The 26666-nt window shown below is 43.7% G+C and overlaps 5 protein-coding genes across 6 annotated transcripts; 4 read left to right on the top strand and 1 right to left on the bottom strand.

Moving 5' to 3' along the window:
* The first annotated feature begins 2703 nt into the window (after positions 1 to 2703).
* On the top strand, positions 2704 to 4621 carry LOC135614891 (probable protein phosphatase 2C 49). The gene is made up of 4 exons (XM_065112738.1): positions 2704 to 3218; positions 3337 to 3669; positions 3762 to 3867; positions 3957 to 4621. The coding sequence occupies exons 1-4, from the start codon at positions 2784 to 2786 to the stop codon at positions 4271 to 4273; spliced, it is 1191 nt and encodes a 396-aa protein (XP_064968810.1). The 5' UTR covers positions 2704 to 2783; the 3' UTR covers positions 4274 to 4621.
* Positions 4622 to 5231: 610 nt separating this feature from the next.
* LOC135614890 (probable pectin methylesterase CGR2) lies at positions 5232 to 9941 on the top strand. 2 transcript variants are annotated; one of them, XM_065112735.1, is made up of 7 exons: positions 5232 to 5381; positions 5719 to 5885; positions 6007 to 6046; positions 6218 to 6259; positions 7244 to 7615; positions 8466 to 8521; positions 9687 to 9941. In XM_065112735.1, exons 2-7 carry the CDS (start codon positions 5760 to 5762, stop codon positions 9831 to 9833), a joined length of 783 nt encoding a protein of 260 aa, XP_064968807.1. In that variant the 5' UTR covers positions 5232 to 5381; positions 5719 to 5759; the 3' UTR covers positions 9834 to 9941. The 2 variants fall into 2 exon arrangements, with proteins under 2 accessions (XP_064968807.1, XP_064968808.1); XM_065112736.1 differs by having other exon boundaries at positions 8450 to 8521.
* A 946-nt stretch (positions 9942 to 10887) lies between these two features.
* Positions 10888 to 14677, top strand: LOC135614889 (wall-associated receptor kinase-like 20). The gene is made up of 4 exons (XM_065112734.1): positions 10888 to 11316; positions 12160 to 13046; positions 13139 to 13186; positions 13466 to 14677. The coding sequence occupies exons 2-4, from the start codon at positions 12230 to 12232 to the stop codon at positions 14530 to 14532; spliced, it is 1932 nt and encodes a 643-aa protein (XP_064968806.1). The 5' UTR covers positions 10888 to 11316; positions 12160 to 12229; the 3' UTR covers positions 14533 to 14677.
* A 2160-nt stretch (positions 14678 to 16837) lies between these two features.
* LOC135614887 (mannose-specific lectin-like) lies at positions 16838 to 17554 on the top strand. Its single transcript, XM_065112733.1, has one exon. The coding sequence runs from the start codon at positions 16887 to 16889 to the stop codon at positions 17400 to 17402; it is 516 nt and encodes a 171-aa protein (XP_064968805.1). The 5' UTR covers positions 16838 to 16886; the 3' UTR covers positions 17403 to 17554.
* A 6572-nt stretch (positions 17555 to 24126) lies between these two features.
* LOC135614886 (myricetin 3-O-rhamnoside 1,2-glucosyltransferase UGT709G2-like) lies at positions 24127 to 25871 on the bottom strand. Its single transcript, XM_065112732.1, has 2 exons — positions 25265 to 25871; positions 24127 to 25193 (listed from the first exon to the last, which is right to left on the bottom strand). The coding sequence occupies exons 1-2, from the start codon at positions 25770 to 25772 to the stop codon at positions 24220 to 24222; spliced, it is 1482 nt and encodes a 493-aa protein (XP_064968804.1). The 5' UTR covers positions 25773 to 25871; the 3' UTR covers positions 24127 to 24219.
* Positions 25872 to 26666: the final 795 nt, after the last annotated feature.

Below are 26666 nucleotides of genomic sequence, written 5' to 3'. Positions count from 1 at the left end.
AGTATTTTTAATTCATCACATTTTGTGCAAGGAGCTAAACTATCATCATTTTTAATTTTTAGTCTATCAAAATCATGAACTAGAGACGTATGCTCCTTTTTTAATAATTTATATTTTTTACTAACTAATTTACATTCATCAAATAAATCATGAAAAACACTTAAAAGCTCATCGAATGATAAATTTGCATATAATGAACTGTTTACCTCATCTTTGATAGTCATTAGTGCATAGTGAGCAACTTGCTCTGTGTTGGTTGGCTCATCTTTTCAGATGCACTTAAATCGTCCAAAGTTGCTTTAAGAGCCTTCTTTTTTTTTAGTTGCTTCTTCTTTGCTTGAGGACATTCACTTTTGAAATGTCCCAGCTTCTTATATTCGTAGCATATAATTTGTTCTTTCTTGGGTTCAATTTTATTTTTAGTATTATTTTTAAATTTATTTATTTTTATAAATTTTTTGAACTTTATTGTCAATAGTGTCAAGTTTTCATCATAGTCCTCATCACTTAATTTTCTTTCAAATGGTCTTCATAAGTTTTTAGTGTCATATCCTTCCTGTTCTTTAGAATGTTGTTCTCAAGCTTTTCATGAGTATTGTAAGTCATTTCATATGTCATTAGTGACCCGATAAATTCTTCAAGAGGGAAGTTATTTAAATCATTTGCTTCTTAAATAGTAGTTACTTTAGGATCCCAACTCTTTGGAAGGATCTCAAGATTTTATTAGCAAGTTCGAAATTAAAAAAACTTTTACCAAGTTTTTTTAGACCATTGACGATATCCGTAAATCGGGTATACATGTCTACAATGGTTTCACTTGGTTTCATCTAAAATAACTCATAAGTATGGATTAAAAGATTAATTTTTGACTCATTTACTCTACTAATGCCTTCGTGAGTAACTTAGAGTGTGTGCCAAATATCAAAAGTTGTTTCATAAATTGACACTCAATTGAACTCGTTTTTATCCAAAGCACAAAACAAGGCATTCATAGCTTTGACATTTAAAGCGAATGTCTTCTTCTCCAACTCATTCCAATCATTCATTAGAAAGAAGACTTTTGAAAGTTATTTTCTATTATATTTTATAATTCTAAATTCATAGAAATTAGAAAAATCATCATTATAGTCTTCCAATAGATGTAATCCATTCCATTGAATATAGACAAACATGTAATTAAAGCATTGGGGTGAAAATTTCCAAATTCAATTCAATAAGTGATGATGAGATGCATTCGAAACATCTATAAGAGAAAATTACATGTTTTCTGTTTCTTATTTAGTCTCTACGTTGCAGGTGTGTATCTGGATGCAAACATCTAATTCTTCGACCATCTTAAATTAAAATTTTCATTTCATTCAGACAGAAAATGAATAAATCTAAATTATTTTTTTATTTTCCCGATCCGTAAAATCCACGATGTGGAAAAGAAATCCCATTGGTCCTAGTCAGCTTTCTCCTTCAGCCCACAGGCCCACAGCCCACACCTCTCTCTCTCTCTCTCTATCTCTTCTCCCAATGAAAAATATCTGCGTCCTCCGTCTTATCCTCCCCTGCTCGGTCGCCAACGTGCGTCTGTCTCCCTGCGTCGCCCAACGTTTCCTGCTCTCAATTGGCCATCTATCCTGGACACACTTTGACCCGTGGCCTACTTATTGCGTCAGCAGCGTTACAGCCCTCCGCCCCTACTCTAAAAGAAAGGTCAAATGTGTCGCCTTAATCCGTGTGACGCAACAGTGAAATGCCTTACGCCACACACCTACACCTACACCTACACCTACACCTATTATGGTGGGAAGCAGCGGATTGTCATCCCATTCCTAATACCATGACGTGCCGCTGGTTTATAGAATTCAAAAGCAGATTCCTGATCCTGCACCCTCGCAACAAATCACACACTCCGTCGCCGTCGGAGTCCGCAGGCGACTCCTTGTGGCGACTCATCCAACTATATACTTTGCTCATACATTATTATTGACTTCAGTATTCCAGACAGCACACCCCGAGTCTTCATTTGGCATCGTTGCGGATTTACACGGCTAACTCGTAACATGATGGCGAGGCGTGTACTATATCGTATTATATTACTGCACATAAAAGAAGGCAAGTCTTCTACGGTATCCTCGATCTGACTCGAGTGCATGCCACATCAGACACGCGTCCCCCTCCCGTCTCCGGCGCTAGACCGTAGTCCACACATCTGTTGATTGGCTGAAGATGTGGGTCCCGACGGGAATTTTGGGATGTGTATACGTGTTGCGTCCTGTTTCGTTTGGTGATTGCAAAACCGCCCACTGGAATTTCCCCGGCCGCTGCGGAGTCCGGTATCGTGGTTTTGTTTTTGTCACGAGGTTATAATTGGAAGGGAGATGAATCGCTTGGAAGAAAAAGGCAAGAGATATGATAAGATACGATTTCTTTTTGAGGTCCCCGCATCGTGGGGCCCGGAGGTACTCGTGCCCGGTGGAGGCGGCGTGGGCCGCCGCGATGGACGGTTGTGATGCGCCCCCTTCTGGTGAGGCGAGGGGAGGGCTACGTCAGACCAACTGTGCGTTGGCGCAGAGGTGGGACCGCGGCCCGTGACGCTGACCCACGGGCAAGGGCAGCTGCGCTGTCCCGGGCACGGCACAGGCGCTTTCTGTTGCTGGGGCTGCCACCGCGACGAGGAGCCCATTTATGACCCCTTGTCCCCCGGCTCTCTCTTCTCTCCCCCAAGTGTCTTTACGTTTTAAGGGGAGGCGCACCCACCTCATACTTGCGTTTCGGAGGACTTGGATCTCGACATGGCGGAGATCTGTTGCGACGTCGCGGGCAAGGCGGAGCCGCCGGTTGCCCCCTGCGAGCCTAGTACCCGCGCGGTCAGGCGCCGCCGGATGGTGATCCGGCGGTTCAAGTTCGTTGCTGGCGTGGAGGCGGTGGATCCGGCGGAAGAGGCGCGCCGGAAGAGGCAGCGGTTGGGTTGCTCAGCCTCGTTGCCCGCCTTGGTGCCCCTGGATTTGGAGAACTCGGTAGCCTCGGAATTGGAGCACCGGAGAGCTTGGGAGCTGGAGGACGCGGACTTCCGCACCTCGAGGTACGGGGTGATGTCGGTTTGCGGCCGGAGGAAGGAGATGGAGGACGCTGTGTCCGTCCTTCCCGATTTCTCCCGGCGAACATGTGGGTCCGTCGGTGGGAGCCACCATTTCTTCGGCGTCTACGACGGCCATGGTTGCTCCCATGTAAGATTTGATCATGTGGTCTCTATTATATCTTTTCTCTTTTCCTCTTTCCTCGTCCTTGTGGTTGTATTACTCGAATAGTTGTGGGCTTATAACTCCCCCTCCTCTCCACCTGCAGGTGGCGGCGTTATGCAGTGGTCGGATGCACGAGTTCGTGGCGGATGAGATGTCGAGGCTCGGATCTGTTCCACCGACTCCGGGGGCTTGGACGGGGCTGATGGAGCGAAGCTTCTTGCGGATGGACTCGGCGGCGGCGGAGGCGCTGCAACAAGGAGGCCGGCCAACCCTCTGTTGCCGCTGCGAGCTCCACGCACCGAGGTGCGACAACGTGGGCTCCACCGCCGTCGTCGCCGTCGTGGGGCCCACCCGCATCGTCGTGGCCAACTGCGGCGACTCACGCGCCGTCCTCTGCCGCGGTGGCGCCCCCTTGCCCCTTTCCTCTGACCACAAGGTAATCATGGAAGACAAGAAATGGGACTTGTTTCTACTTCGGTTATTCTGCTGCATCAGCCTGATTTCTTCTTGCTCTTGTGGGTGTTGCAGCCCGACAGGCCGGACGAGCTGAGCCGGATCGAGGCGGCGGGTGGTCGAGTCATCTACTGGGAGGGGGCGCGAGTTCTAGGTGTGCTCGCCATGTCCCGGGCTATCGGTACGGTACTCTGTTCCGCCCCACTACCTCTCGCAGGCGACTGAGTTCGCGTTAACTGATTAGCTGCCTGTATGTCTTGTTTCTAACAGGGGATGGCTATCTAAAGCCCTACGTGATATCAGAGCCGGAGGTGACCGTGACGGAAAGGCGCGATGACGACGAGTTCCTCATCCTTGGCAGCGACGGGCTGTGGGACGTGGTCACCAACGAGATGGCGTGCGACGTCGTCCGTACGTGCCTGCGTGCCAAGGCGCCCTTGAAGGAGCCCATCGGCCAGGAGGTGGTCGGCAGAGATGGCCGTTGCAGCGATAGGGCGTGCTCCGACGCAGCGGCCCTGCTGACGAAGCTGGCGCTTGCGAGGCAGAGCGCGGATAATGTCAGCGTGGTCGTCGTTGACCTCAGATAGTGTAGGAGGAGATGGTAGCAGTAGTAGTTGTGGTATGTGAAGCCGCGGTGGAGAAGCTTTCACCTCTAGTACTATGGTAGTTCTTTTTTCTTTTTTTTTCTTGTTTTATTATTTACCACCTCAAGATCCGAACTAGGAAAACTTGAGGCTGTAATGTCGAGTGAGGAGGAAAGGGTGGAGACTTAAACGAAGGATCCATTGGTAGGAAAAAGGCGAAGGGAAAATGCCTTTTAATTTGTATTTACTGCAATTAGTGAATTTAATATATATATATATATATATTAAATATATATATAGATTAAATAGACTCAGGCAGGCAATCTTGCTTTTCTGATCATTTTTTCTGTATATCTTCTGAATTCCAAGTACTTGTATACGCCAAAAATTTCCTCATTTTTTTGGATCAGCATGGCTTGCTATCACTTATTTTTCCACCAAAAATAATATATTTCATATTTCAGCTTATGATCGAGAATTGTGGGTAATTTTACAGCACAACCCGCTACTCCCGTCATGAGAGCATCCGGATATGTTCAGCGGTGATCCGGTCAACATCGTCATCAATATATTGCATCTCCTTTCTATACGTAGATTATGATTCGATAGTATTCTAAGATGGTACACGCATCTGCCTATCGCTTTTAATTGGGAATGTCCAAGAATAGTGCGTCAGGCTATGAGGAGCGTAATAAGGGAATCTTAACCCACTCAACGCGTGAATCGTATTCCTCTAATGCCATGCAATGATGCTCACACGATATATTCGACTCGTGCAACGGGAATCGGGTCTCCTCGCGACATCTCACGACGTCGGTCACGCCACTGCACATTGGGTCGTTGGAGAAGTCGCGACTCAGACGAGTTGATCAAAGACCGTACCCGATCCGTTTGCGCTGTGGATTGGATCAACTATGACCCATACCCGATCCGTTTGCACTGTGGTTGGGATTGACGGAGTCGATGGTTAGGATGAGACTGTGAGCCGGCAATCCTTCCATTAATGTACCGCCCCCACTTCTCTCTCGTTGCGAAAGGAAAAGCTACGAACAGTAATCGAGGAGGGAAGCTTCAGATCTGGCGAGGAAGGCTTCCGGTTCCCCGTTTACAGGTCCGCTCTCTCTTCTTGCGATCCTCTGTAATTACTTGGTTGGCCATTGCTCTTGGATCTTGATTGTTTCGTGGAACGATGCTTCACATTGTCGATTCCGATCGCTCGCTTGGCGCATTCGATCCGTAGCAGATTCTCGCGTCTCGGCTCAAGTTCATGGATCTTTTTCGAGATGCATTTGCCCTGCATTCCTTCGTTCGTTCTTTATCTATTTACGGAGTTTGTGCCTATCAACGTGGGCTTGTTTGATCTGAAACTCTCTGAGCTTCAAAGGTTTTTCGTTATGGAATTTAGTGAGGTTGATGTGATGATTTCTTTGCCTTCTTACTTTGATCAGCATTAGGGCTCGCAGTCCTTTGGGATTCGAAGAACTGAAGTATGGCGTCAAGGCGAGCAATTAATCCATCTCGACGCGTGTCAGATAGCGGAAGCATTCCGCTGGTCAGCTCACTCAATCAAAAGTCGCGTAATTCGCCTCTATTAGCTGTTGGATTGGTTGTCTTGGTACGTACTTTATTCCCATTTCTGGAGTACAATCGCTTTCTTAGTAGATAGAGGTGCGCCATCCACGGATGGGGGAACGTAAATATTAGAATGTGATGGGTCGACCTTTCTGAAATTTTAGGGTGCTTTTTTCCTCATTGGTTATTCACTTGGAGGTTCAGGTACGTGCGACTCTCATATATTATAATTGAGATAGAATCCGGCACTTGATTCAATTTTGGGGAGAACTTACGGTCTGTTGATATGGACATCTCGTACTCCTCTCATTTATATTATTTGCTTGCCTAAACTATCATGCTTGAATAAGCTACTTTTCTCCCTACGATGACCAGGTGGATTTGCTGGTAACAAGGAAGCTATAAATATTGTTCAAGGTACCTTTTCTATTTTCCAGTTGACCCAGTAGACTTTCTTAAAATAAATTATTGTTTCGTCTGATCACACGATTATCTCTATGGATGTTTCCCTATGGCTGGCCTTAGCTTAGTTTTTACCCATATGTATATATAATTTGTTGAGTTTGAGAAGCGTTCTATATATGTGCTCAGTTTCTTTTACTTTTCATTTTGCCTCATGTTTCACCTTTTAACAAACTTTTTTACCTCTTGCTCCTACTCAATTTCACAAAATCAGTCTTGCATGCAAGAAGATTGTAGGTCACAAAAATAATATGCTGAGATACAAGAAGACATTTCTGCTGCAATTGAATTTTTGAAGATGTGTAGCGTAAATCATTGGACCAATACGGATCTTTCATTCAAACCTTGTATGATACAAGATTAGCTATATTGCACCACTCAGGAATCTGAGAAGGCTTCTTGGAAGACTGTTGAAGTCAATTAAAAGTTTGATGTCAACTCTCTGTAGTTGAATTAAGATGTGTTGCTAAAGCAAATTTAAATTGTAAAAAAACCTACAACACTAGTTTGTGTAACCAAGTGGAAACTTTCTATTATTTGCCTACATATGACCCTTTTTCCAATCCAGGTGGTGTTTTCGATTTGTAGAGCATCTGAAATAAGCCAATGGAGCCAACGAACGGAACCTTTAAGTTATCATGCATGAAACACTTTCTGTAAATATCCTTGATGAACTAAGAGCTAGGCTTCAAGTGTTGATGAACTAACATTCTTTAAACAAAATAATGGCATCCTCTAGTTATCATATTTCAACTCCTCTGCTTTAAGTTCTTTGTGGAGCATTCTTGGCAAAGCACCTAGGCTATATTAAATGTTAATTGTATTTTTCACTAGTACTCATTGCTCATGTTATCATTGCATGTGGATATTTGATGCTACAGCTTTCATCACTTTGTCAAAATTATTCTAAATTTTCATTTGTATTTCTCATATTAACAGGTGTTTCCTGCACATCAGATGTTCTACAAGCTATACCTATTCTAAAGAAAGCTTACAATGATGGTATGCGGAAGGTGTTGTATGTAGGTCCTGACTCCTGTGCGGTTGTTTCTAAATTGTTGAAAGAAGAAGATACTGAAGCCTGGGGTGTTGAACCATATGATCTGGAAGATGCCGATAATAGTTGCAAGAGCCTTGTACGCAAAGGCTTTGTGCGCGTATCTGATATCAAGTTTCCTCTACCATACAGGCCAAATTCATTTTCCCTTGTTGTTGTCTCAGATTCATTGGATTACTTATCTCCAAAGTACCTGAACAAGACCCTCCCAGACCTTTCAAGGGTATCAACGGATGGTCTTGTTATATTTGCTGGTAAATTTTTTTTAATACTTCTTTATTGCCTATACTCACTGCAGTGTAGTTTTTACAGTTTTTATGATGTATCAAGGGTACCTTCAGTGCATCTCTTACCATTCATCTTTTTTTTGGCACAGAACAGGGTGTATATACTTGTGACAATTAGTATTAAGAAGAATGTTTTTACGAGCTTGGTCATGTAGTCAGTGAAGGTTAAGGTAGATCTGTTGTTTCAGGCACACATAGATGTGAAGATCCAAACTTTTAATTTTCTTTTGTTAGACTTCATTGTTTTTAATTCTTTTCTTTTGATTACTTTTTAATTAAGCTATGTGGTCATTTATGGATCAATATCTTGAAAAAATTGTCTGTTTGCTATTCTTTGCTGTGGCATCTCAGAAACTATATCCTAGTATATTACTGGTAAGGTTCCATCCAATAGGAGTTCAGCCACATATAGATTTAGAAAATAATTCAGGGCATATTTTTTCATAGTTGTACACAAACAATAACAAATTATATGGTTTCTGCTGTCAAATGTCTAGACGTCTTTGTGCTTGTTTCTTGCCTACATCCTTTCATGCAATTTGTATGAAGATATTTAAATCTACATGAGCGTTCAACAGCATGGATTCACACTTTTTAGTTTGAAATATCCAACACCTAAACACATAAAAGCTGAAGATAAGTTGCTCTTTTAAGGTTCATAAATTACAAGAGTGTTGGCATTTTCTATGTTAATTATATAGTTTAAAATGGTTTGTATTAAAGTCAAACGACACCCAGACCTCTGTGATGTGAATATGATCCTTCAGTATTTAAAAGAAGTCTTCATTATTCTCATTCCAGCTCATGATTTTTGTAGGTTATCCAGGTCACCAGAGAGCGAAGGTTTCGGAGCTGGCAAAATTTGGAAGGCCGGTATGTTCTGCATTAATCTACAGTGCTGTTGGCATTCCCCGCTTTGTAGGATGTCATTTGATATACGGTTTTTCTGGGGATAGTAGTAGTTGTCATGATAATGTCTCTATTTCATGCATATAATTTCTCTTCCTCTTCTTTTCATTTTTCCTTTTTAGCTTTCTTTATCAATGCTAGATTCAGGTTTTTTCCTTAGTGGATGCATCAGTCTCCAGTCTTTAGTTGGAATCAATGAAGAGTAAAGTTGATTTAAAAGGGATGCACATGCTTACCTGTTGTTTGACCAGAGTTATTCTTTTGTTCTATGTATACAAAATTCTCTATATCATTGATAGAAGAGGTTGTTGATTGTCAACTTGTTGTAACATAAAACTTGTTGGCTTGTACCTTCTTTGAATATTTATAGAGGAATTCATCTTGTTTAGCAACCATGACAAAAGTCTCTTTTCGCTCTTCTCTATGTGCATGCATTTTAATTACTCTCAGGAAAGCCAATCACAACCAACATTACTATACTAAATTCTGTAGGCTCTCTCTGGCCTCTTCAATTGGGTTTTGCAGTTCAATACTTAGCTTCAGAAACATATTCTTCTCAGTTTGCCTCTTACCAAATTCATAGGGTGGTAACCATCAGTTTTTTTTTCTGAACTCGAAGAGAAGCTGACTTTGCTTTTCAAATCATTACTTGTAATGTTCTCAGTGCCATCGATACTCTTCTTCTTGTTCTTTGTCATGAAATTTTAGGACTCAGTCGGGAAATTGCGTATCTCCACTAGAGTTTAAGACGAGATCTTGGAACTGGCTGAGAAATGATAGAAATCTAATGGAGGTGTAATTGCATGTGAACTATTCTACCGCATGTCTGGCACTGGAATGAGAAAAGGTAGAAACTTTTACTTGGATTTTCAGGACATTTAATCATGACAAAATAGCTTGTTTGTGTGAAGAAGCATCGTTATGTATAAAGCAGATGCCACAGAAAAATGTGTTTCTGATCTGAAACTCTCAGTTTGTGCTTTGTTTAATATCTCTCATGTAAGAAATGTGTTTCTAATCATTCTAATGTTACACCGAATTGTTTTAAGTAGCTACAGAACTGGTCACTGTGATTGTATCTATTGCATTTTCAAGATGATTACCATTTGACATTTCACTTTATGTGCAGGCCAAATTAAGGAGTTCATCCTGGTGGAGACGATATTTTCTTCAGAACGGCTTAGAAGAGAATGAAACTGTTGTAAAGAAATATGAGCAAGCTTCAAGCAAAAGTTCTTACAAACCACGCTGCCAAAATTTTCATGTCAACTCGTAGAAATCATCCAAGTCTGGGATCTCTCATTTGCAGAGATATATTATTTTGTAGCCACTATTTGCCACCGATTGTTGCTGGCACACCTTAATATAATGTTAATTGACACTACTTCCTCCAGTTGTAGATCTTCCTTCTTATTAAAATCAAATTGATGGAGTGTTATAGTTGACTTATGTCTGCTGTGTACAACCCAAAAAAAATTGTGGTATGATTCTGGTGGAATTATTCTCTTTTTCCAATTTTCCTTTTCATTCCATAATAAATGCATCGCTACACCAATGTATTTTTTCTAAATCTGATGTTTCTTTTCTTATGTTTTCACAGTGAATCATGGCCATTCTCCAGCTCTAGGATCTTCCACCCACGGTATGTGTTTCCCTTTCCCAGGTCCTCCAATGCTTGCAGGTTCTTTCAATCAGCTCTAGATCGTGTTCCACCTGACGTCTGGAATCGGATGATTGTCCGTGATTGTGGTAACTTCTAATCTTGTTCATATCGGAGTGGATATTAGTTTCTTTGCTAGGTAGAACACTAAACAACTTGGCTTTCGCAATTACTTGCCTTGTGTTATCTCTAAGTTAATCGAGTAAAGACAACATTTGACGTGTTCGACACTAGAATGAGAGAGTGGACGTAAAGAAAGCACTCGTTTACTCTGGAAGCTTACGTCTTTACATGTTCCATGGTGATGGAAACCAGGCCAAGAGCTCAAATATCAGTAACATGGAAACCAGCTGGTCCACGAGGAAACCAAATCCAAAGGCTCTACCTGCCTTTGGATTTGGTGTTACCAGATCAGCATTAGTATCTAGTTATTATCTTGTTATGCATGTAGCTATTGCATCAGCGAATGACTTACAATGAACTTGTTCCTGCCCTGCCACTGGGTCACGGAAGCTCGTGACAGAGGTCTGACCCCTGCAACTGCAGTCGGCTGCTTTACAGATAAAAGAGCTTCAATAAGATTACCAGACTACTAATGCATTTAAAGTCATAACGGAGTTGGTGAGACAACAGCGGTCAGAAGGCTACAGCAGCTGACGCTGCCCTACTCCCCTCCTCTGCTTGCCAAGTTAACTTTGGGGTCCAGGTTGCACCTGATGGCCGATCGCTTCACCTTACTTGAAGCAGCTGCTGCCTCCATTTAACACTTAACCCACCTCTTCTTCTGCCATCCTCTCACCACCAACCACCGTCCCCCTCCTATCCTACCAAGCTCTCGTTCTGTTCTCTCCATCGATCGTAATGGAAGGGCTGATTCCGTTCCTATACAGGGCCTTCGTCAGGTACAGCAACGGTGGGCAGTCTCCTATGAGGAACATACTGTTCAACGAGTCGCCTTCCGCTTCCTACATGCGACTTCCCGGCGACTCCGGTAGATTGCTGTCATCAGAGATCCATTTCTTCTCTTCTTCGTTGCAGCCTCCGCCGGCGCCGCAGTCTCCTCCCCGGAGAACCGCTCCTCGATCAAGACCCACTTAAGGTATTCGATCCTTTATTATTTGGCTTCAATAAGGCATGGGCATATGTCAAAGTCAGTCCTGCTACAATTTGCCCCCGTTCATGAAGCTTGTATTTGTTCACATACTGTACAGTATTTGTCCCACAATGGTCGATTGCATCAGTTAAGACCTTGTTCTAGAAGCTTTATCTTGTTTCATCATGAAAGTTTGTCCAAACCTAGATGTGAAACATCCTGTATGATCGACAAAGAATCGTTCTACAAGATTCGTAGGCCGAGATATTCACGTTAAGCAGTTCTACACCTCCGAAAGGGTAGTCAAAGGCCACGATAAGGATCTGATTTCCTTCTCCTTGGAATGATAGCGTCGAGTCAAGTAGTCAAGTTTGACGGCGAAGCCTCGGTGCGCCTGTGATGGCGCACCTCGCATGTCGCGATGCTGACGGTGACCATGGAAAACTTCTCATTTGCGGTAGACTTTGACCTTTGTGACCATAGACAGGAGAGAAGGGCCCCACAGCACGTCCTCCCACGCTACGTAGCTCTGGCTGTGGGCTGCTATGTGACGAAGACGAAACCACTGCTCGAGTCAACACTAAAGTTAAAATCCTTGTGTTCTCGAGCATGAAACCAAACATCCCAAAGGTTCCCGCAGGGCCAAATTGTCAAGAGCAAGAAAAACAGACCGGTTGTGTTCACGAGGAATTAGCTACTACTGCAAGTCGACATCACGGTCAGCCCCACAACGCATTAGTCAAACTCATCCCAGTACCCATTACATACACCATGTGAACCTATTAGTCAACGCATCAACTGTTCACGAAATTGATATCACCAACACCATGTTGCGCTATTCAATGGCAGGAGCAAGAACAAAGACCTTAAAACCCGACCCCCAACTCCCCCGGTCATCCAACTCAGCCCACCTATCATAATGGCCAAGAAGAAGCCCTCCCCGCTTCACCCTCTCAGCCTCTTCTTCCTCCTCCTCCCCCTGTTGCTCTGCCTCTCCGCCAGAGCAAAGGCCAAGCTGTGTCCGCCGTGCGGCTCGACGTCCGTCCCTTTCCCACTGAGCACGGGCGCCGGCTGCGGCGACCCGTCCTACAAGATCCGATGCGACAACGCGACCAGATCCCTCTTCTTCGACGCCCTCAACGGCTCCTCGTACCCCGTCACCTCCATCAGCACCTCCACCCAGCGCCTCGTCATCCGGCCGGCGGCCTTCGTGTCCAGAAGCTCCTGCGTCACCACGGATCTCTCCTCCCAGGGCATCCAACTCAACAGCTCCCTCCCCTTCAACGTCAGCAGCAGCAACACCATCATGCTCCTCAATTGCACCGCCCGCCTCCTCCTCTCCCCGCTCAACTGCTCCTCCAACAGCCTCTGCCACGTCTACGCCAACGGCACCTCCGACGCCAGCGCCTGCCGCTCGCTCCCCATCTGCTGCACCTTCGTCGCCGGCGGCTCCTCCACTTCCTACTCCATCCGCGCCAGTGGCACCGGCTGCAGCGCCATCCGGAGCTTCGTGAACCTGGACGCCGTGGGAACGCCGGTGGCGCAGTGGGGAGAGCGCGCCGGCGTGGAGCTGCAGTGGGCGTCACCTAGGGAGCCCGTATGCCGCACCCAGGCGGACTGCGAGGCCGGGTCCAACGCCACGTGTAGGGCGGATCCCTCTTCCAGCGGCACGATCCGGCGATGCTTCTGCATCGATAGCCTGCGGTGGGACCCCTTCGCCGGCGTCTGCGTCAACAGTGAGTTCCTCGAGCAGTCCTCTGCTTGTGCTCTGTTTTCCTCTGCTTCTTTGGCTAACTCTCCCGCAATTTCCTTCTTCCTTATTATGTAGATGTTACGATCTCGAGCAGCAAATCCAACCATGGGCCTCTGATTGCAGGTAACATTTCTGTCTGCACTATATGCATTGACTCATCTCGAAACCACATGTGGTACTTCTATACTTTACCTGCATCATTGACATCGATCTCTCAATGTTGAGGAATTCCTTTGGATGAGATGTACCCATCATTGATCTCTTAATGGTGAGTGCATCTTACCCGGGCGATTGCCTTGCCTTGACTTGGCCCAAGTCAATTTCTGCCTACAACATCGATCTCTGCTTGCTTTTGATGGAATGCAATATGATGAACAAATAAGGCGGCAACGTATGAAACAGGGATTGTGTCCGGCTTGGGCGCGGCGGCGGTCGTCACCGTGGCAGGCTTCCTGCTTTACCGTCGGCAGCGCCGCATCCGCGAGGCGCGCGAGCGGTTGGCCAAGGAGCGGCAGGACATCCTCAACGCCAATAACTCCAGCGGACGCTCCGCCAAGCACTTCACCGCGAGGGAAATCAAGAGGGCCACCTCCAACTTCGCGCACGACAACCTCCTCGGCTCCGGCGGCTACGGCGATGTCTTCAAGGGCATCCTGGCCGACGGCACCCCCGTGGCCGTTAAGTGCGCCAAGCTCGGAAATGTCAAGTCCACGGAGCAGGTGCTCAACGAGGTCCGCGTGCTTTCCCAGGTTAACCACCGCTCCCTGGTCCGCCTCCTCGGCTGCTGCGTCGACCTCGACCAGCCTCTTATGGTGTACGAGTTCATCCCCAACGGCACCCTCTTCGACCACCTCCACGGCCTCCGTCCGCTCCTCCCCTGGCGGCGCCGACTCGCCATCGCCCACCAGACCGCCGAGGGCCTCGCCTACCTCCACTCCTCCGCGATGCCCCCCATCTACCACCGCGACGTCAAGTCCAGCAACATTCTGCTCGACGACAAACTCAACGCCAAGGTCGCCGACTTCGGTCTCTCCCGCCTGGCGGAGCCGGGCATCAGCCACGTCTCCACCTGCGCCCAGGGCACCCTCGGCTACCTCGACCCGGAGTACTATCGCAACTACCAGCTGACCGACAAGAGCGACGTGTACAGCTACGGGGTGGTGCTGCTGGAGCTGCTCACCTCCCAGAAGGCCATCGACTTCAACCGCGGTCCCGACGACGTGAACCTGGCGGTGCACGTGCAGCGCAACGTGGAGGAGGAGAAGCTGATGGACACCGTCGACGGGGCGCTCAAGGAGGGGGCGACCCAGGTGGAGCTGGACACCATGAAGGCTCTAGGGTTCCTGGCCATGGGATGCCTGGAGGAGAAGAGGCAGAACCGGCCGTCGATGAAGGAGGTGGCGGAGGAGATCGAGTACATCATCAACATTCTCGACGCTGGCGGTGTGGAGAAGCGTGACAGCGCTTAGCGATGCTTGCAATGCTATCTATCAATTGGTAATATAGACTTGCAATGGATGTGTTCGGAATCATTCACTCATCGAAGGAAAATTGGTGATTTAGCATTTGGATTCTCTCATGGGTGATTACATAAAGCTTCTAATCTTGTCGATCTATTCGCTGTGGTTGGTGTGATGATGTTGTTTATGCGATGGAGTTAGATTGGTGGCAATGGTGACACCTATTCCTTTCCATGTTATAACAAGAGCAAGTCAACGACAGCCCACAGAGAAGACCACGAGACAAGCACTTATTTGGACACACCAACAACGCATGCAGCGCCTCAAAGCGTGCTTATTATAGCAGAATCACCGCCACCAGTCAGTTCTTTAGTCACCATGGCGATCTTCCTGTTGTTGACGTCCTCAGCGGCGAACGCGACGACCACCGGAGTGCCGGTGGCGTTCCGGGCTATGACGAGACCGGGAGTGCGGTAGTTGGTGCCGGTGGCCCAGATCGCAGGGCCATAGATCACCACATTGCGATCCCTTTGCAGGACCAATATATAGTTGGCTCGGTTCCTCGAGGTGTCGGACGCCCACAGAGCGTTGCCGTTGCTGTGATCACAAGGTTGCCATCCGCCTGCATCTTGCGGATGCAGATGTAGGCGCTTTTGGACGTGCCGGAGGATCACACGGCAGGATTAGAGTCGTAGAGGACCAGGTTCCAGTCTGACTGCATAGCGAGTCTTTTGGCCCCGTACGTCAGCGACTGCCCCGTGTAGAGCGTCTCGTCGGTGTAGAGAATGTTGTCGGCTGTGCAAGACGGTACGAGAAGGCCGAAGATGGCCGGCACGCGAGCGCCGGATGTGATCCTTTCGGGAATACCATCGTCTGCATCGCACCGTGTCACCCGTTCACGTATCGTGTCTTGTGGACCTTATGGACATTACAAGCATCCCGAAGTGATTACTCTAAGCAACTGAGTGGAAGACGATATCGCGACGATTTATAGTTTACGGAAACATACAAAAACCCACTTGTCGCAGAGAGACCTGAAGAACTTTTATACTGTCATCAAGAATTCTTAGAGTTTCCAATGGTCTAATTGATTTCTTTTCATCATAATCTCAATGATCTTAGTAATACTTTTTCTAAATAAGATAAATCTAATGTTAGCAATCTTGAAAAGTACCTCAATCCAAATAAACTCTTCTTGAGCAGAAGAAAAACATCATATCTCCATCCTCCATTGCTATTGTTTCCCTCTGATATTTGTACAACAGATCAGTTGTTCTCAATGGACAACTTAACATTATCCATCTTCTAATTGATGATTTTGATTCAATCATTCATGATCATAATCTCATCATGAATACCTTTGCTAACTGCTACTCCAACCTTTTGAATAATCAAAAGAACTCTTTAGAATATGGTTAGTCTTCTTCTTGCACTGTACTTTCTTAATTATCTAATAACATTTGGAACTCAATTACATGTTCTTTTACTAAAAAAAAAATATATTACCACTGCTCTTAAATCTATGGCATATGATAAATCTCCTGATTCACTATTGATATTTTCACTCATTTTTTGGTCTACAATTAAAGATTCATTATTAGCAGCTTTTGGTGACTTTTACAATTCATCCAATATCCCCCCCCTCCTCGCAAAAACTCTAGCTAATCGAATTAAACCTCTTCTTAATCACATGATTAGTCAAGAACAATAAGCTTTTGTTTATGATTGTAATAACATCTATGATAATGTAGTTATTGCTCATGTTTAAATATCAAAAAAATTAAGATTGATGAGTTGGAATACCATCACATCTCCAAAACGAAAAAAAAAAGGTTAAGAGGTTTCGAAAACATTATTAATTATATCATTGTCTAATTTTGCAGAAAATAAAAAAAAAAACTAAAACGATTGTTGTAAATGATAATAATAAAAATCTAAATAAATAAACCATAGAAATTAATAAAGTTTTGAAAACTTAAAATCAAAAAATAAGACCACCCAACATTATCTTATACCCTTGCCGTCCTCGTGCCTCAAACGGGAGGCCGTCCACGATACCAATCCATATAAATTTGAAGACTTCAAAACATTATCTTATTCCCTCGCCTTCCTCGTGCATCAAACGAGAGGCCGACCTTCCTGCTGCCACCACGTTCACGGATAAGGTTTGTCGATTTGCTCGAATCCGTACAACCTTCATCCCATCTCCATGCGACCTCTGTCACATGCATCGCTGTTCTACGACCACCGGTCTCTGCATCACTCTCACCATTTCACTACGGGCTCGCATCTATAAATGGAGGGGCTGTTATTGGCTCTTCATCACCAGCTGATCCAAAGAGCCACCACATACCACATCTACAATGGCGATTTCCACTCCCACCTCCGCCCTCCTCCTCCTCCTCCTGCCGGCCATCTTCGGCCTTCTCATACCGTCTTGCACTGCCGACAACATTCTCTACACCGACGAGACGCTCTACACGGAGCAGTCGCTGACGTACGGGTCCTACAGATTCACTATACAGTCAGACTGCAACCTGGTCCTCTACGACTCCGGTAATGCCGTGTGGTCCTCCGGCACGGACAACCGTGGCTACAACTGCATCCTCAAGATGCAGGCGGACGGCAACCTTGTGATCTACAGCAACGGCAACGCTCTGTGGGCGTCCAACACCTCGAGGGACCAAGGCAACTATATATTGGTCCTGCAAAGGGATCGCAATGTGGTGATCTATGGCCCTGCGATCTGGGCCACCGGCACCAACTACGGCACTTCCGGTGTCGTCATATCCCGGAACGCCACCGGCACTCCGGTGGTCGTCGCTTCCGCCGCTGAGGACGTCAACAACAGGAAGATCGCCATGGTGACTAAGAACTGACTGGCGGTGGTGATTCTGCGATAATAAGCACGCTTTGAGGCGCTGCATGCGTTGTTGGTGTGTCCAAATAAGTGCTTGTCTTGTGGTCTTCTCTGTGGGCTGTCGTCGACTTGCTCTTGTTATAATATGAAAAGGAAAAGGTGTCACCACTACCACCAATCTAATTCCATCGCATAAACAACAACATCACACCAACCACAGTGAATAGATCGACAAGATTAGAAGCTGTATGTAATCACCCATAAGAAAATCCAAATGCTAAATCACCTATTTTCCTTCGATAAGTGAAGGATTCCGAACACATCCACTGCAAGTCTATATTATAGTTTGGCAAGTCCCATAGTCCCACATCGGGAAAATCAGACTTGTTGTCTCGTCTTGGAACTATAAATAAGGGCCTGAGCTTTGATGTTAGACACACCACGAGAAGTACCACAAACACCACAAGAAGTATAGCAGGCATCACAAGAAAACCTGCTTATGGTTTGAAGTCTTCTTGTTTAGGAAGCTGAATGTGTTTTATGGCCTAGGAACATTTCCTAAGGCATTTGTAAGTGTCCCTCTTTTATAATAGTAGTTTGCTCCTCTTTCTTCCGTGGATGTAGGTCAAAGTCATTTGACCGAACCACGTATATCTGGTGTTCTGGTGTTTTGTTTGTTCTTGTCGCTTTTATTATTTCCGCTTTATTGTCTTTGTTGTGTTGCCAAAATTACCCTTTGGTAAATATCCTGGGGCTAGCTCTAACAAACTGGTATCAGAGCCTGGTTTTGGGATCTTTTGGCAACGATGACAATAACAAAGATTGTTATTGAGAAATTCGACAGAAATGTCAACTTCGGCATGTGGCAACTCAAGATGGAGGCCATTCTGGTTCAAGACGGAGTTGATTTGGCACTTCAGGGTGCTGAGAACATTCCAGATGGTACGTCAAAGGAAGATCTTGCGGGTATGGATAAGAAGGCCCGATCTAGCATCATTCTAAACCTCTCTGACAAGGTTTTACGGGAGGTAGCTACGGAGACTACGGCTAAGAGCATGTGGGACAAACTTAAAGCCTTGTACATGAAGAGGACAGTGGAGAATCGTCTCTACTTGAAGCAGAGACTATATATGCTTCGGATGATTGAAGGTACATCTATACTCTCGCATCTTGATAAGTTTGATTCTTTGGTTATGGATTTGGAGAATATAGATGCAAAAATGGATGATGAGGATAAGGCTTTGTTACTCTTGTGTTCTCTTCCCCAATCTTTTAAGCATTTCCGTGATACTTTGATTTATGGAAAAGAAACAGTTTTGTATCAAGAAATTAAATCTGCATTGAAATCTAAGGAGCAGATAGACAAGAATATCACTGGGGAAAGTAGAGAGAATCAAGCTGAGGGTCTGGTTGTTAGGGGGAGAATGGATAAAAGAGAATTTGACATTAGTAGATCTAAATCTAGATCTAAATCCAGACATAGAAATTTGGAATGCAGATATTGTCATAAAATGGGGCACATTAAATCTGATTGCTTTAAATTGAAAAATAAATTAAAGCAAAAGGAAAAATTTGTTGAGAAAACTATTGAATCCGTTGAAGCTAGTGTAGCATCTGATGAGAATTTTGGAAATATTTTCTTTGCTATTGATGACAGGACAAAGTCTAAAAATGAATGGATTTTAGATTCAGATTGTTCTTATCACATGTGTCCCAATAGGGATTTGTTTTCCACATATGAATCTTGTAATGGTGGAATTGTTTTGATGGGCAATAATGCCGCATGTGATGTTGTTGGTAGAGGAACAATCCGAATTAAAATGCATGATGGTATTGTGAGGACGCTCAATAATGTTAGACATGTTCCTGATTTGAAAAAGAATCACATCTCTTTAGGCATCTTAGAGGCCCTTGGGTGTAAATACACAGCTGAATGTGGAGTTATGAAAGTTTCTAGAAGTGCCCTTATTGTTATGAAAGCTTGTAGGTCTGGTAGCTTGTATATTCTGCAGGGAACTACTGTCACAGGTTCAGTTGCAGTTTCGTCATCATCATTGTTTGATTCTGACATCACCAAATTATGGCATATGCGTCATATGAGAAATATTCGACCACCACAAAGGTATGCAAATTTGGTTGCATATGCTTTGTCTGTTGCAGAAGAAACAAGTGAAGTTGGTGAGCCTACTTCCTATTCAGATGCAGTTTCTTGTGATAATTCCGCTAAGTGGTTGATTGCTGAGGGAAAGGTCCTTGTTCAGAAAATTCATACGAAGGACAATCCAGCTGATATGTTTACGAAGCCTCTTTCGGTTTACAAGTTCAAGCAGTGCTTGGACTTGGTTGGTGTTCATTGTTGGTGATTGCCCGTTGGGGCTTTTGTGAAGAAGGTGGAGCAAGTTTTGTTGGGACATGCCAAGGTGGAGATTTGTTAGTTTGGCAAGTCCCATAGTCCCACATCGGGAAAATCAGACTTGTTGTCTCGTCTTGGAACTATAAATAAGGGCCTGAGCTTTGATGTTAGACACATCACGAGAAGTACCACAGACACCACAAGAAGTATAGCAGGCATCACAAGAAAACCTGCTTATGGTTTGAAGTCTTCTTGTTTAGGAAGCTGAAGGTGTTTTATGGCCTAGGAACATTTCCTAAGGCATTTGTAAGTGTCCCTCTTTTATAATAGTAGTTTGCTCCTCTTTCTTCCGTGGATGTAGGTCAAAGTCATTTGACCGAACCACGTATATCTGGTGTTTTGTTTGTTCTTGTCGCTTTTATTATTTCCGCTTTATTGTCTTTGTTGTGTTGCCAAAATTACCCTTTGGTAAATATCCTGGGGCTAGCTCTAACACATTGCATGCATCGTTAAGCGCTGTAACGCTTCTCCACACCGCCAGCGTCGAGTATGTTGATGATGTACTCGATCTCCTCCGCCACCTCCTTCATCGCGGCCGGTTCTGCCTCTTCTCCTCCAGGCATCCCATGGCCAGGAACCCTAGAGCCTTCATGGTGTCCAGCTCCACTTGGGAAGTGGACTGTCAAAAATATTCCTACCCAGTCCAGTCCCGTCCCGTGATTACTCCTGGGTTTGAACCCCCACACCTTTCAGTACATCTAAAAATTTATATAGTTTTTTAAAATAAGAACAAGTGGACTTGGATAGAGACTGAAATGGTTGGAAGACGATTTAGAGCGTTGATATTCTTTCTATTGTCAACTTTGGAATTCACTGTTACCCTATATATATATATATATATATATATATATATATATATATATATATATATATATATATATATATTCTTGTTTCTTTAGAATTGATAATGAATTCTTCAACATATTTAGAAATAGATAAGAGATATCAACATCTCTGGAAAACTTTTACTCATTCCATAGAAATACATACACTTCTTTCAATGTGGGTTATATTCACATCATATTAGTATGATCTTATGATTAGTATAACATGTATATATCCATATCAACTACCTCATATATAATTTCATCCTTGTATTTGTTCCCAATTGAAAGAGGAACTCGACATGTCTCGGTTATAATGATAATTGAGTATTTTTTAATCCATTATGATATTGGATGAACTTCTATTTGTAATTTTAAGTATCTTATTAGTGATTTCAATATAATGTTGTCACGACTTCTATTATTTATAATCAATTTATAGTTATTAATACTACATTAAAAGTGAAATATTTTTTTATGCTGAGATAGATTTTCTTATCTTGGGGGTGAGCAATAATCTTTTCACAACACATGCGACATGTTCTCTTTCATCTTCTATTATATTAGTATTGTCAATATTACCAATCATATCATCTTGGGAATCTTCTTTTTTTTAAATTATCTTTATGATCTATAAGGTTAACATTTTTACGAACACGACCCTCATTGGAACGATGACTAAGCTTTCTATATTTGAAACACTTTCCAACTAGGGGTCGAGCATATGGATTGTTTGTAATAGTCGGGATATACTTAGCTTGTCTTGTTGCTCCTCCAATATTTATGTCTTGATTTGTAAGTTGTATTGACTCTATTGCAACTTACTTTTCTTTATTAAGAGTATATTATGCTGTCAGAATAGAGAATTATTACATTACAATTGGAGGTCTAGTCAATAATATTTCAGTCTTTAATGCCATATTGTGAGCTTCATCTACTATCTAGATCAAAGTTAAAGATATTCTATCTTGAATTGCAAAATTTAGTCCATTGACATACCTTATTGTTTATTGGTCTTCTGACTCTGATAAATTATATCTGGCTGAAATGCATAAAAATTCATCAGTATACTCAATTACAAATCGAGTGCCTTTGATGTAATTTTTGTATTATTGAAACAATAGTTGTTCAAAGTCTGAAGGTAGGAATCTTCCTTTGAGAAACTGCTTCATTTTTCACTATGTTTGTACTAGTCCCTTACCCTGTCTTCTTCTATTATTCTATAATGTATCCCACCAAGTTTAAGTATGCAACAAGCTTGAGTTGTTTGTGATAAGGAACATCCATCACCTCGAAGAAGTTCTCTAATTTATAATTCCAGGTAAGAAAAGCTTTAATACTGATGTGGCCATTAAAATTAGAGAGGTTTGCTTTTAAGACGATAATCCTCAAATAGCTTATTTCGTCTCGGTGGTGCTTGATATCTTCTGTACCTTTCACTATCATTTTTTGAGTCATCATCATATATTATTGGTTGTTGTGGACAGATAGTATCAGGTTGGTGGAAGTATTGAGGTTGAGTTACACTTTGAAACTTTTCTTTAGTTGGTTCTGTGATAGTCCATAATTTTATCTTCTTTGTTTGAGACATTTTTATAGGCTGGTTGCCTATGCTAGATTGCATGCACATATTGATGATTACGCTAGCCATAAGCATCAACTATGACACGATTAATTCTACTATCATCACGAATTTTGATAGCATCCAAACCTAAGTTAGTGAGAATGTCGCGAATATCTTGGAGTTCTCGGATCATCCTCACTTTTTGTGTTTTTAACGCCACCTATAAGGCTGGCACTCCCCTCTAATTATTATTGAGGTTGTTGCCATTACCATTGAACTTGCAATTACGAACATTGATAATACTAATGCCATTGTCGTTGTCACCGTTATTACTACTAAACCTTATCTTAATGAACTATAGAGTTGTACTTAATAAATTATGTTTCTGATACATAAGATCTATTATACGTGATGAGTGTAGAGCAAACTACTCAATTTTCTAACCACAAACCTATTATACTAACACCAAAAGCAAAGCTTTGATACTAACTTACTCAAGACTGAAATGAAAATAAGAAATCACTATTAAAAAGTATTCTAATAAACTGACCTGATGAAGAAAATTAACTTATAGTAGACAAACATTCACAATGAAGATATTATTTTTTGATAATTTCATAGGTTTAGAGGAGGCCTTTATTTATATTAATTCTAGGCCTTTAAAAACTAATTAACTAACGATGCACAATTATTGAAAGAAAAATAAAATATAAAATTAATAATATATGATAAATAAAAATAATAAGTGATAACTTTAGGCTTCTTAAGAATAGTCTTCGTCTACTTATTTTGCATTACTAATGGATAATAAAAATATTTTATTGAGAATAGTCAACAATAAAAATATTTTACTACTTATTCTTGAGAATAGTCAATAATAAAAATGTCCAAATAATGGACAGAGAAATATTTTGTCTATACCCAAAAAAACGAAAACGAGAGTAGGAGATAATATTCTACTCGTATTAAAGAATATTCATATTAGTTAACTTATTTTTAAAGATTATTTGAGGACCAATAATTAAAATCAATTACTTTCTATTATACGTTGGTTCGATCTGAACTAAGTATTAGAGGGATTATATATTAATATTGATTTTTGTGTAAGAAATATATTGACTTTGATCTTGTATAAGTCGATCAATAAATAAGCATTTGAGTTTCTTCAGCTCTCGAGCAAATATTCGATCCTTCCCATCAATCATGTCAATTTTTTTATGCGCACAATCAAATCAAATCGGATTCGTTTAGATATCACAGATATAATCACCATAGATTATAGTTATAATAAGAAATGCTCCAGTTGAGGTCGGTTTCCAACATGGGGTGTCGTGGTTAATGGAGCCACAGGTTTGACGTATAAACTATTATAGTGTTACAAAAGATGATTTATTCTACGGTTCCTCCTCCTATTGTCCCATCATTTGTTCAATCTATCCTGCAACTAAGAATTAGCATTCTGCCTCTCATCTTGGATGAACACCTTTTACTCTCTTTTATTCCAAGAGGAAGAAGAAACCCATTACGATGTGGACTGTATCCCTAATATAATGAAGAAGTTCTTTCCAAATTTGTGCAACATGTCGGGTTCACATATCCTACGTTCATTAGAAATCAAGTTTTCCAATAACAACATGCATAATCACTAAGCATGTATTCGGAATGTATCTCTTTCGATTTTGCACCAACACCAATGCATATATAGCTCATCTTTCTTCGTTACGATTAGTATATTTGTTATTTGTTAACCTTAATCGGAGCCATTTTGCTTTTTGGCCAACAATTGCCGTCTCTCATAATTATCTTCTGCAATCTATCGCTCTTCCATCAGTCAAATCCCCCCCACTATCTTTTGACCTTTGCCAGAAATTCTAAGGCACGCAATTAGCGTTGTCGTAATGCAAGTAGGCGCAGATTCCAATCGGAAATGGAGGCCACGAGATTCCAAGTAGGTGATTGGTGATTTCCAAATGACTGAAGCAAAACAACAAATTCTTGTAACTTGTTCATCAAGCTGCGAGTGTAGAACAAATTTTTAGGGTCTCAAAGATCTGATATCCTGTATCAGCTTCTCGAATGCCGTGAAGGATGAGCCGCCGGTGGAGGAGACGCTGTCTCTTGCCATCTCCGCCATCTTAGCGGCGGATGTCCTCAACTCTTCTGCCTTGTTTCCCTCCATCATCTCCCTCACCATCTTCTCCACGATGTCCCTGCCGTGCATGTCCTTCATGTCCAATCCTACCCTCCACACCTCCCCCACGAACCTGCTGTTGGTCTGCTGGTCCGCAAAGAATGGCCAGCACAGCATGGGAACGCCGGCCACCAGGCTCTCCAGCGTCGAGTTCCATCCGCTGTGCGTCAGGAAGCACCCCACCGCTGGGTGGCCCAGTACCTCCTCCTGCGGTACCCACTCCACCAGGTACCCCCTCTCCCTCGTCGCTTTTTCCAGCTGCGCTGCTATCGCTCCGGCGGCGGCGGCTCCCTCGCCCAACTCTTTTCCGTCGACCAGGTCCCGCCTCACCACCCACAGGAACCGTTGCCCGCTGTTGACCAGCCCGAGCCAGAACTCGGTGAAGTCCTCGGGCGACATCACCGTGAGGCTTCCGAAGCTCACGTACACCACCGACCTGCCGGGCTGCGCGTCGAGCCAGGACATGCAGCTCCGATCCTCCTGCCATAAGCTGGCGGAGGCCGTGATGCGTACTTCTTCGTGATCGCTCCCGGAAGTCAATCGGTAGTAAGTCCTGAGCAGGGCATGAAGAGGGCCGATGCAGTAGGTGACGGGGCAGCGGGAGCGGATGTGCTCCAACGCGCAAGGCTCCAAGGACTCGAACGTGTTGAGTATGAGCGCTCGCGCCCGGACACTGTCGGCGGTGGCGGTGCGCACGAGCCTGAGTCTGGGATCGCTGGAGTCCTTTGCATTCCTGCAGAAGATTGATAGGTCCCTCCGGCGGAGGAAGCCCTCCATGCCCGGCACGTTCCTTATCGGCTCGTCGAGATCAGCATCGTCTGTGGCCACGTAACCCACCATGTAACGCAACTATCAGGTGATCAAGGTATGTAGCGTATCGTAGTTATACCTGGAAAAGGGAGCTCCCCAGTCCGGAGCAGCTCCGGGATGCACAAGTAGGACCAAATGCTGCAGGCGCTGACCGTGCGGAAGAACATGGCGGGGACTCCCACCTCTCTCGCGACGTCGGCCGCGAAGGTCATGATCCCATCGGCTATCACGCACGTCAGGGCCGGCCATCCTCTGTAACCATCTTCATCTCGGTGCTGGAGGTCGAGCAGGAGATCCTTGTAAGGGCCCACGGACCGCGTTTGCAGCGACTCCAACAGATCAAGCAGGCGCGACGCGGATCGGCGGCGCTCGTCTTCGAATCCGTCGGGGATCGAGCGGAAGCGGAATCTGGGACTTCGGTCCAGCCGCGCATAGGCGACGGAGTGGCGAGCGAGCAGGCGGAGGTTGTGGTCGGTGTTGAGGAAGGTGACGTGAAGGCCGGCCAGCGAGAGCAGCTCGGCCAGCTTCAGCATGGAGTTGACATGGCCCTGCAGCGGGAACGGGAACACCAGCACGTGATCCGCCATGCTCCCCGCTTCTCAGCTCCTTCCGGTTGGGGTGGAAGCAATAATGCCTCCTTCCATCTCCTTGCATAGATGGATGGCTAGTAAATCAAAATGGACCTCACAAACTGTGACCGTGGATGGATAGCTAACAATTAAATCAAAATGGACCACTGAATTGCAATGTTCGCTTTCATTACAGCGGAGTGGTGGCAACATTTGTATTAAACTTGTACAGGTTCGTATGATAATTAATAATTCAAATTATAATTTGGTATTTGGTATTCGAGAGATAGAAGATTTGAATTTGGATTTTATCCCTTACGAGATTAAATGTGATATGTTTTATCGAGAGTCTTGTCATGCGTAAACGAGTTGTATTAAGTTTTTTAATGAATATATTTGAGATAAACTTTTTTTTTTTCATAATTATCCCCTTCTATTCTCTCCTTATTTTTTTATTTAGTATCCGAGCCAAGTTAACCCATGATTTTCTTAAGTTCATTCTCAAGGTCATAAACTAAACTAAGATTTCCTAAGTTGAAGTACTCTTGCATCATGTTATAGACTTAGCAAGGATTGCCTAAGTCATAAGGTACCCTGTGTTAGTTTTCCGTAAAAGGTTAATCTAATTGTAACCTCACTCAGGTCCTTAGAACTTGCAAAAGAATAAACTAATTAGTTTGACGGACAAATCTTAACGTCTCGCGAAGAAGATAACTTTACAAGTAATTGAGCAAATACTCAGTGTGCAAAAAGAGAACATAGAGAAAAGAGAAAACAAAAACTTTGAAGTAAACAAATAGTCATAAGTTTGCAAATGATTGTTCACCGGTTATCGGGTGCGATGAAAAGTTTTCATATACTTGATATGTGAACTTGTGAAATCCAATCAATGCCCAATACTATCCCAAACAC

Source organism: Musa acuminata, chromosome BXJ2-6 (genome assembly GCF_036884655.1).
Source record: "Musa acuminata AAA Group cultivar baxijiao chromosome BXJ2-6, Cavendish_Baxijiao_AAA, whole genome shotgun sequence".
NCBI lineage: Eukaryota > Viridiplantae > Streptophyta > Magnoliopsida > Zingiberales > Musaceae > Musa > Musa acuminata.
This window is presented reverse-complemented; position numbering and strand designations above follow the sequence as displayed.

What these genes read in the sequence shown, in the direction of transcription:
- LOC135614891 (XM_065112738.1), top strand. Translation starts at nt 2,784, where the DNA reads ATGGCGGAGATCTGTTGCGACGTCGCGGGCAAGGCGGAGCCGCCGGTT. An exon ending in CCCTTTCCTCTGACCACAAG is followed by an intron (nt 3,670 to 3,761) that starts GTAATCATGGAA and finishes TGGGTGTTGCAG; the next exon opens with CCCGACAGGCCGGACGAGCT. An exon ending in CGCCATGTCCCGGGCTATCG is followed by an intron (nt 3,868 to 3,956) that starts GTACGGTACTCT and finishes TGTTTCTAACAG; the next exon opens with GGGATGGCTATCTAAAGCCC.
- LOC135614890 (XM_065112735.1), top strand. Translation starts at nt 5,760, where the DNA reads ATGGCGTCAAGGCGAGCAATTAATCCATCTCGACGCGTGTCAGATAGC. An exon ending in CTGTTGGATTGGTTGTCTTG is followed by an intron (nt 5,886 to 6,006) that starts GTACGTACTTTA and finishes CTGAAATTTTAG; the next exon opens with GGTGCTTTTTTCCTCATTGG. An exon ending in AGCTATAAATATTGTTCAAG is followed by an intron (nt 6,260 to 7,243) that starts GTACCTTTTCTA and finishes TCATATTAACAG; the next exon opens with GTGTTTCCTGCACATCAGAT.
- LOC135614889 (XM_065112734.1), top strand. Translation starts at nt 12,230, where the DNA reads ATGGCCAAGAAGAAGCCCTCCCCGCTTCACCCTCTCAGCCTCTTCTTC. An exon ending in CGCCGGCGTCTGCGTCAACA is followed by an intron (nt 13,047 to 13,138) that starts GTGAGTTCCTCG and finishes CTTATTATGTAG; the next exon opens with ATGTTACGATCTCGAGCAGC. An exon ending in CCATGGGCCTCTGATTGCAG is followed by an intron (nt 13,187 to 13,465) that starts GTAACATTTCTG and finishes CGTATGAAACAG; the next exon opens with GGATTGTGTCCGGCTTGGGC.
- LOC135614887 (XM_065112733.1), top strand. Translation starts at nt 16,887, where the DNA reads ATGGCGATTTCCACTCCCACCTCCGCCCTCCTCCTCCTCCTCCTGCCG.
- LOC135614886 (XM_065112732.1), bottom strand. Translation starts at nt 25,772, where the DNA reads ATGGCGGATCACGTGCTGGTGTTCCCGTTCCCGCTGCAGGGCCATGTC. An exon ending in TGGGGAGCTCCCTTTTCCAG is followed by an intron (nt 25,194 to 25,264) that starts GTATAACTACGA and finishes ACGTGGCCACAG; the next exon opens with ACGATGCTGATCTCGACGAG.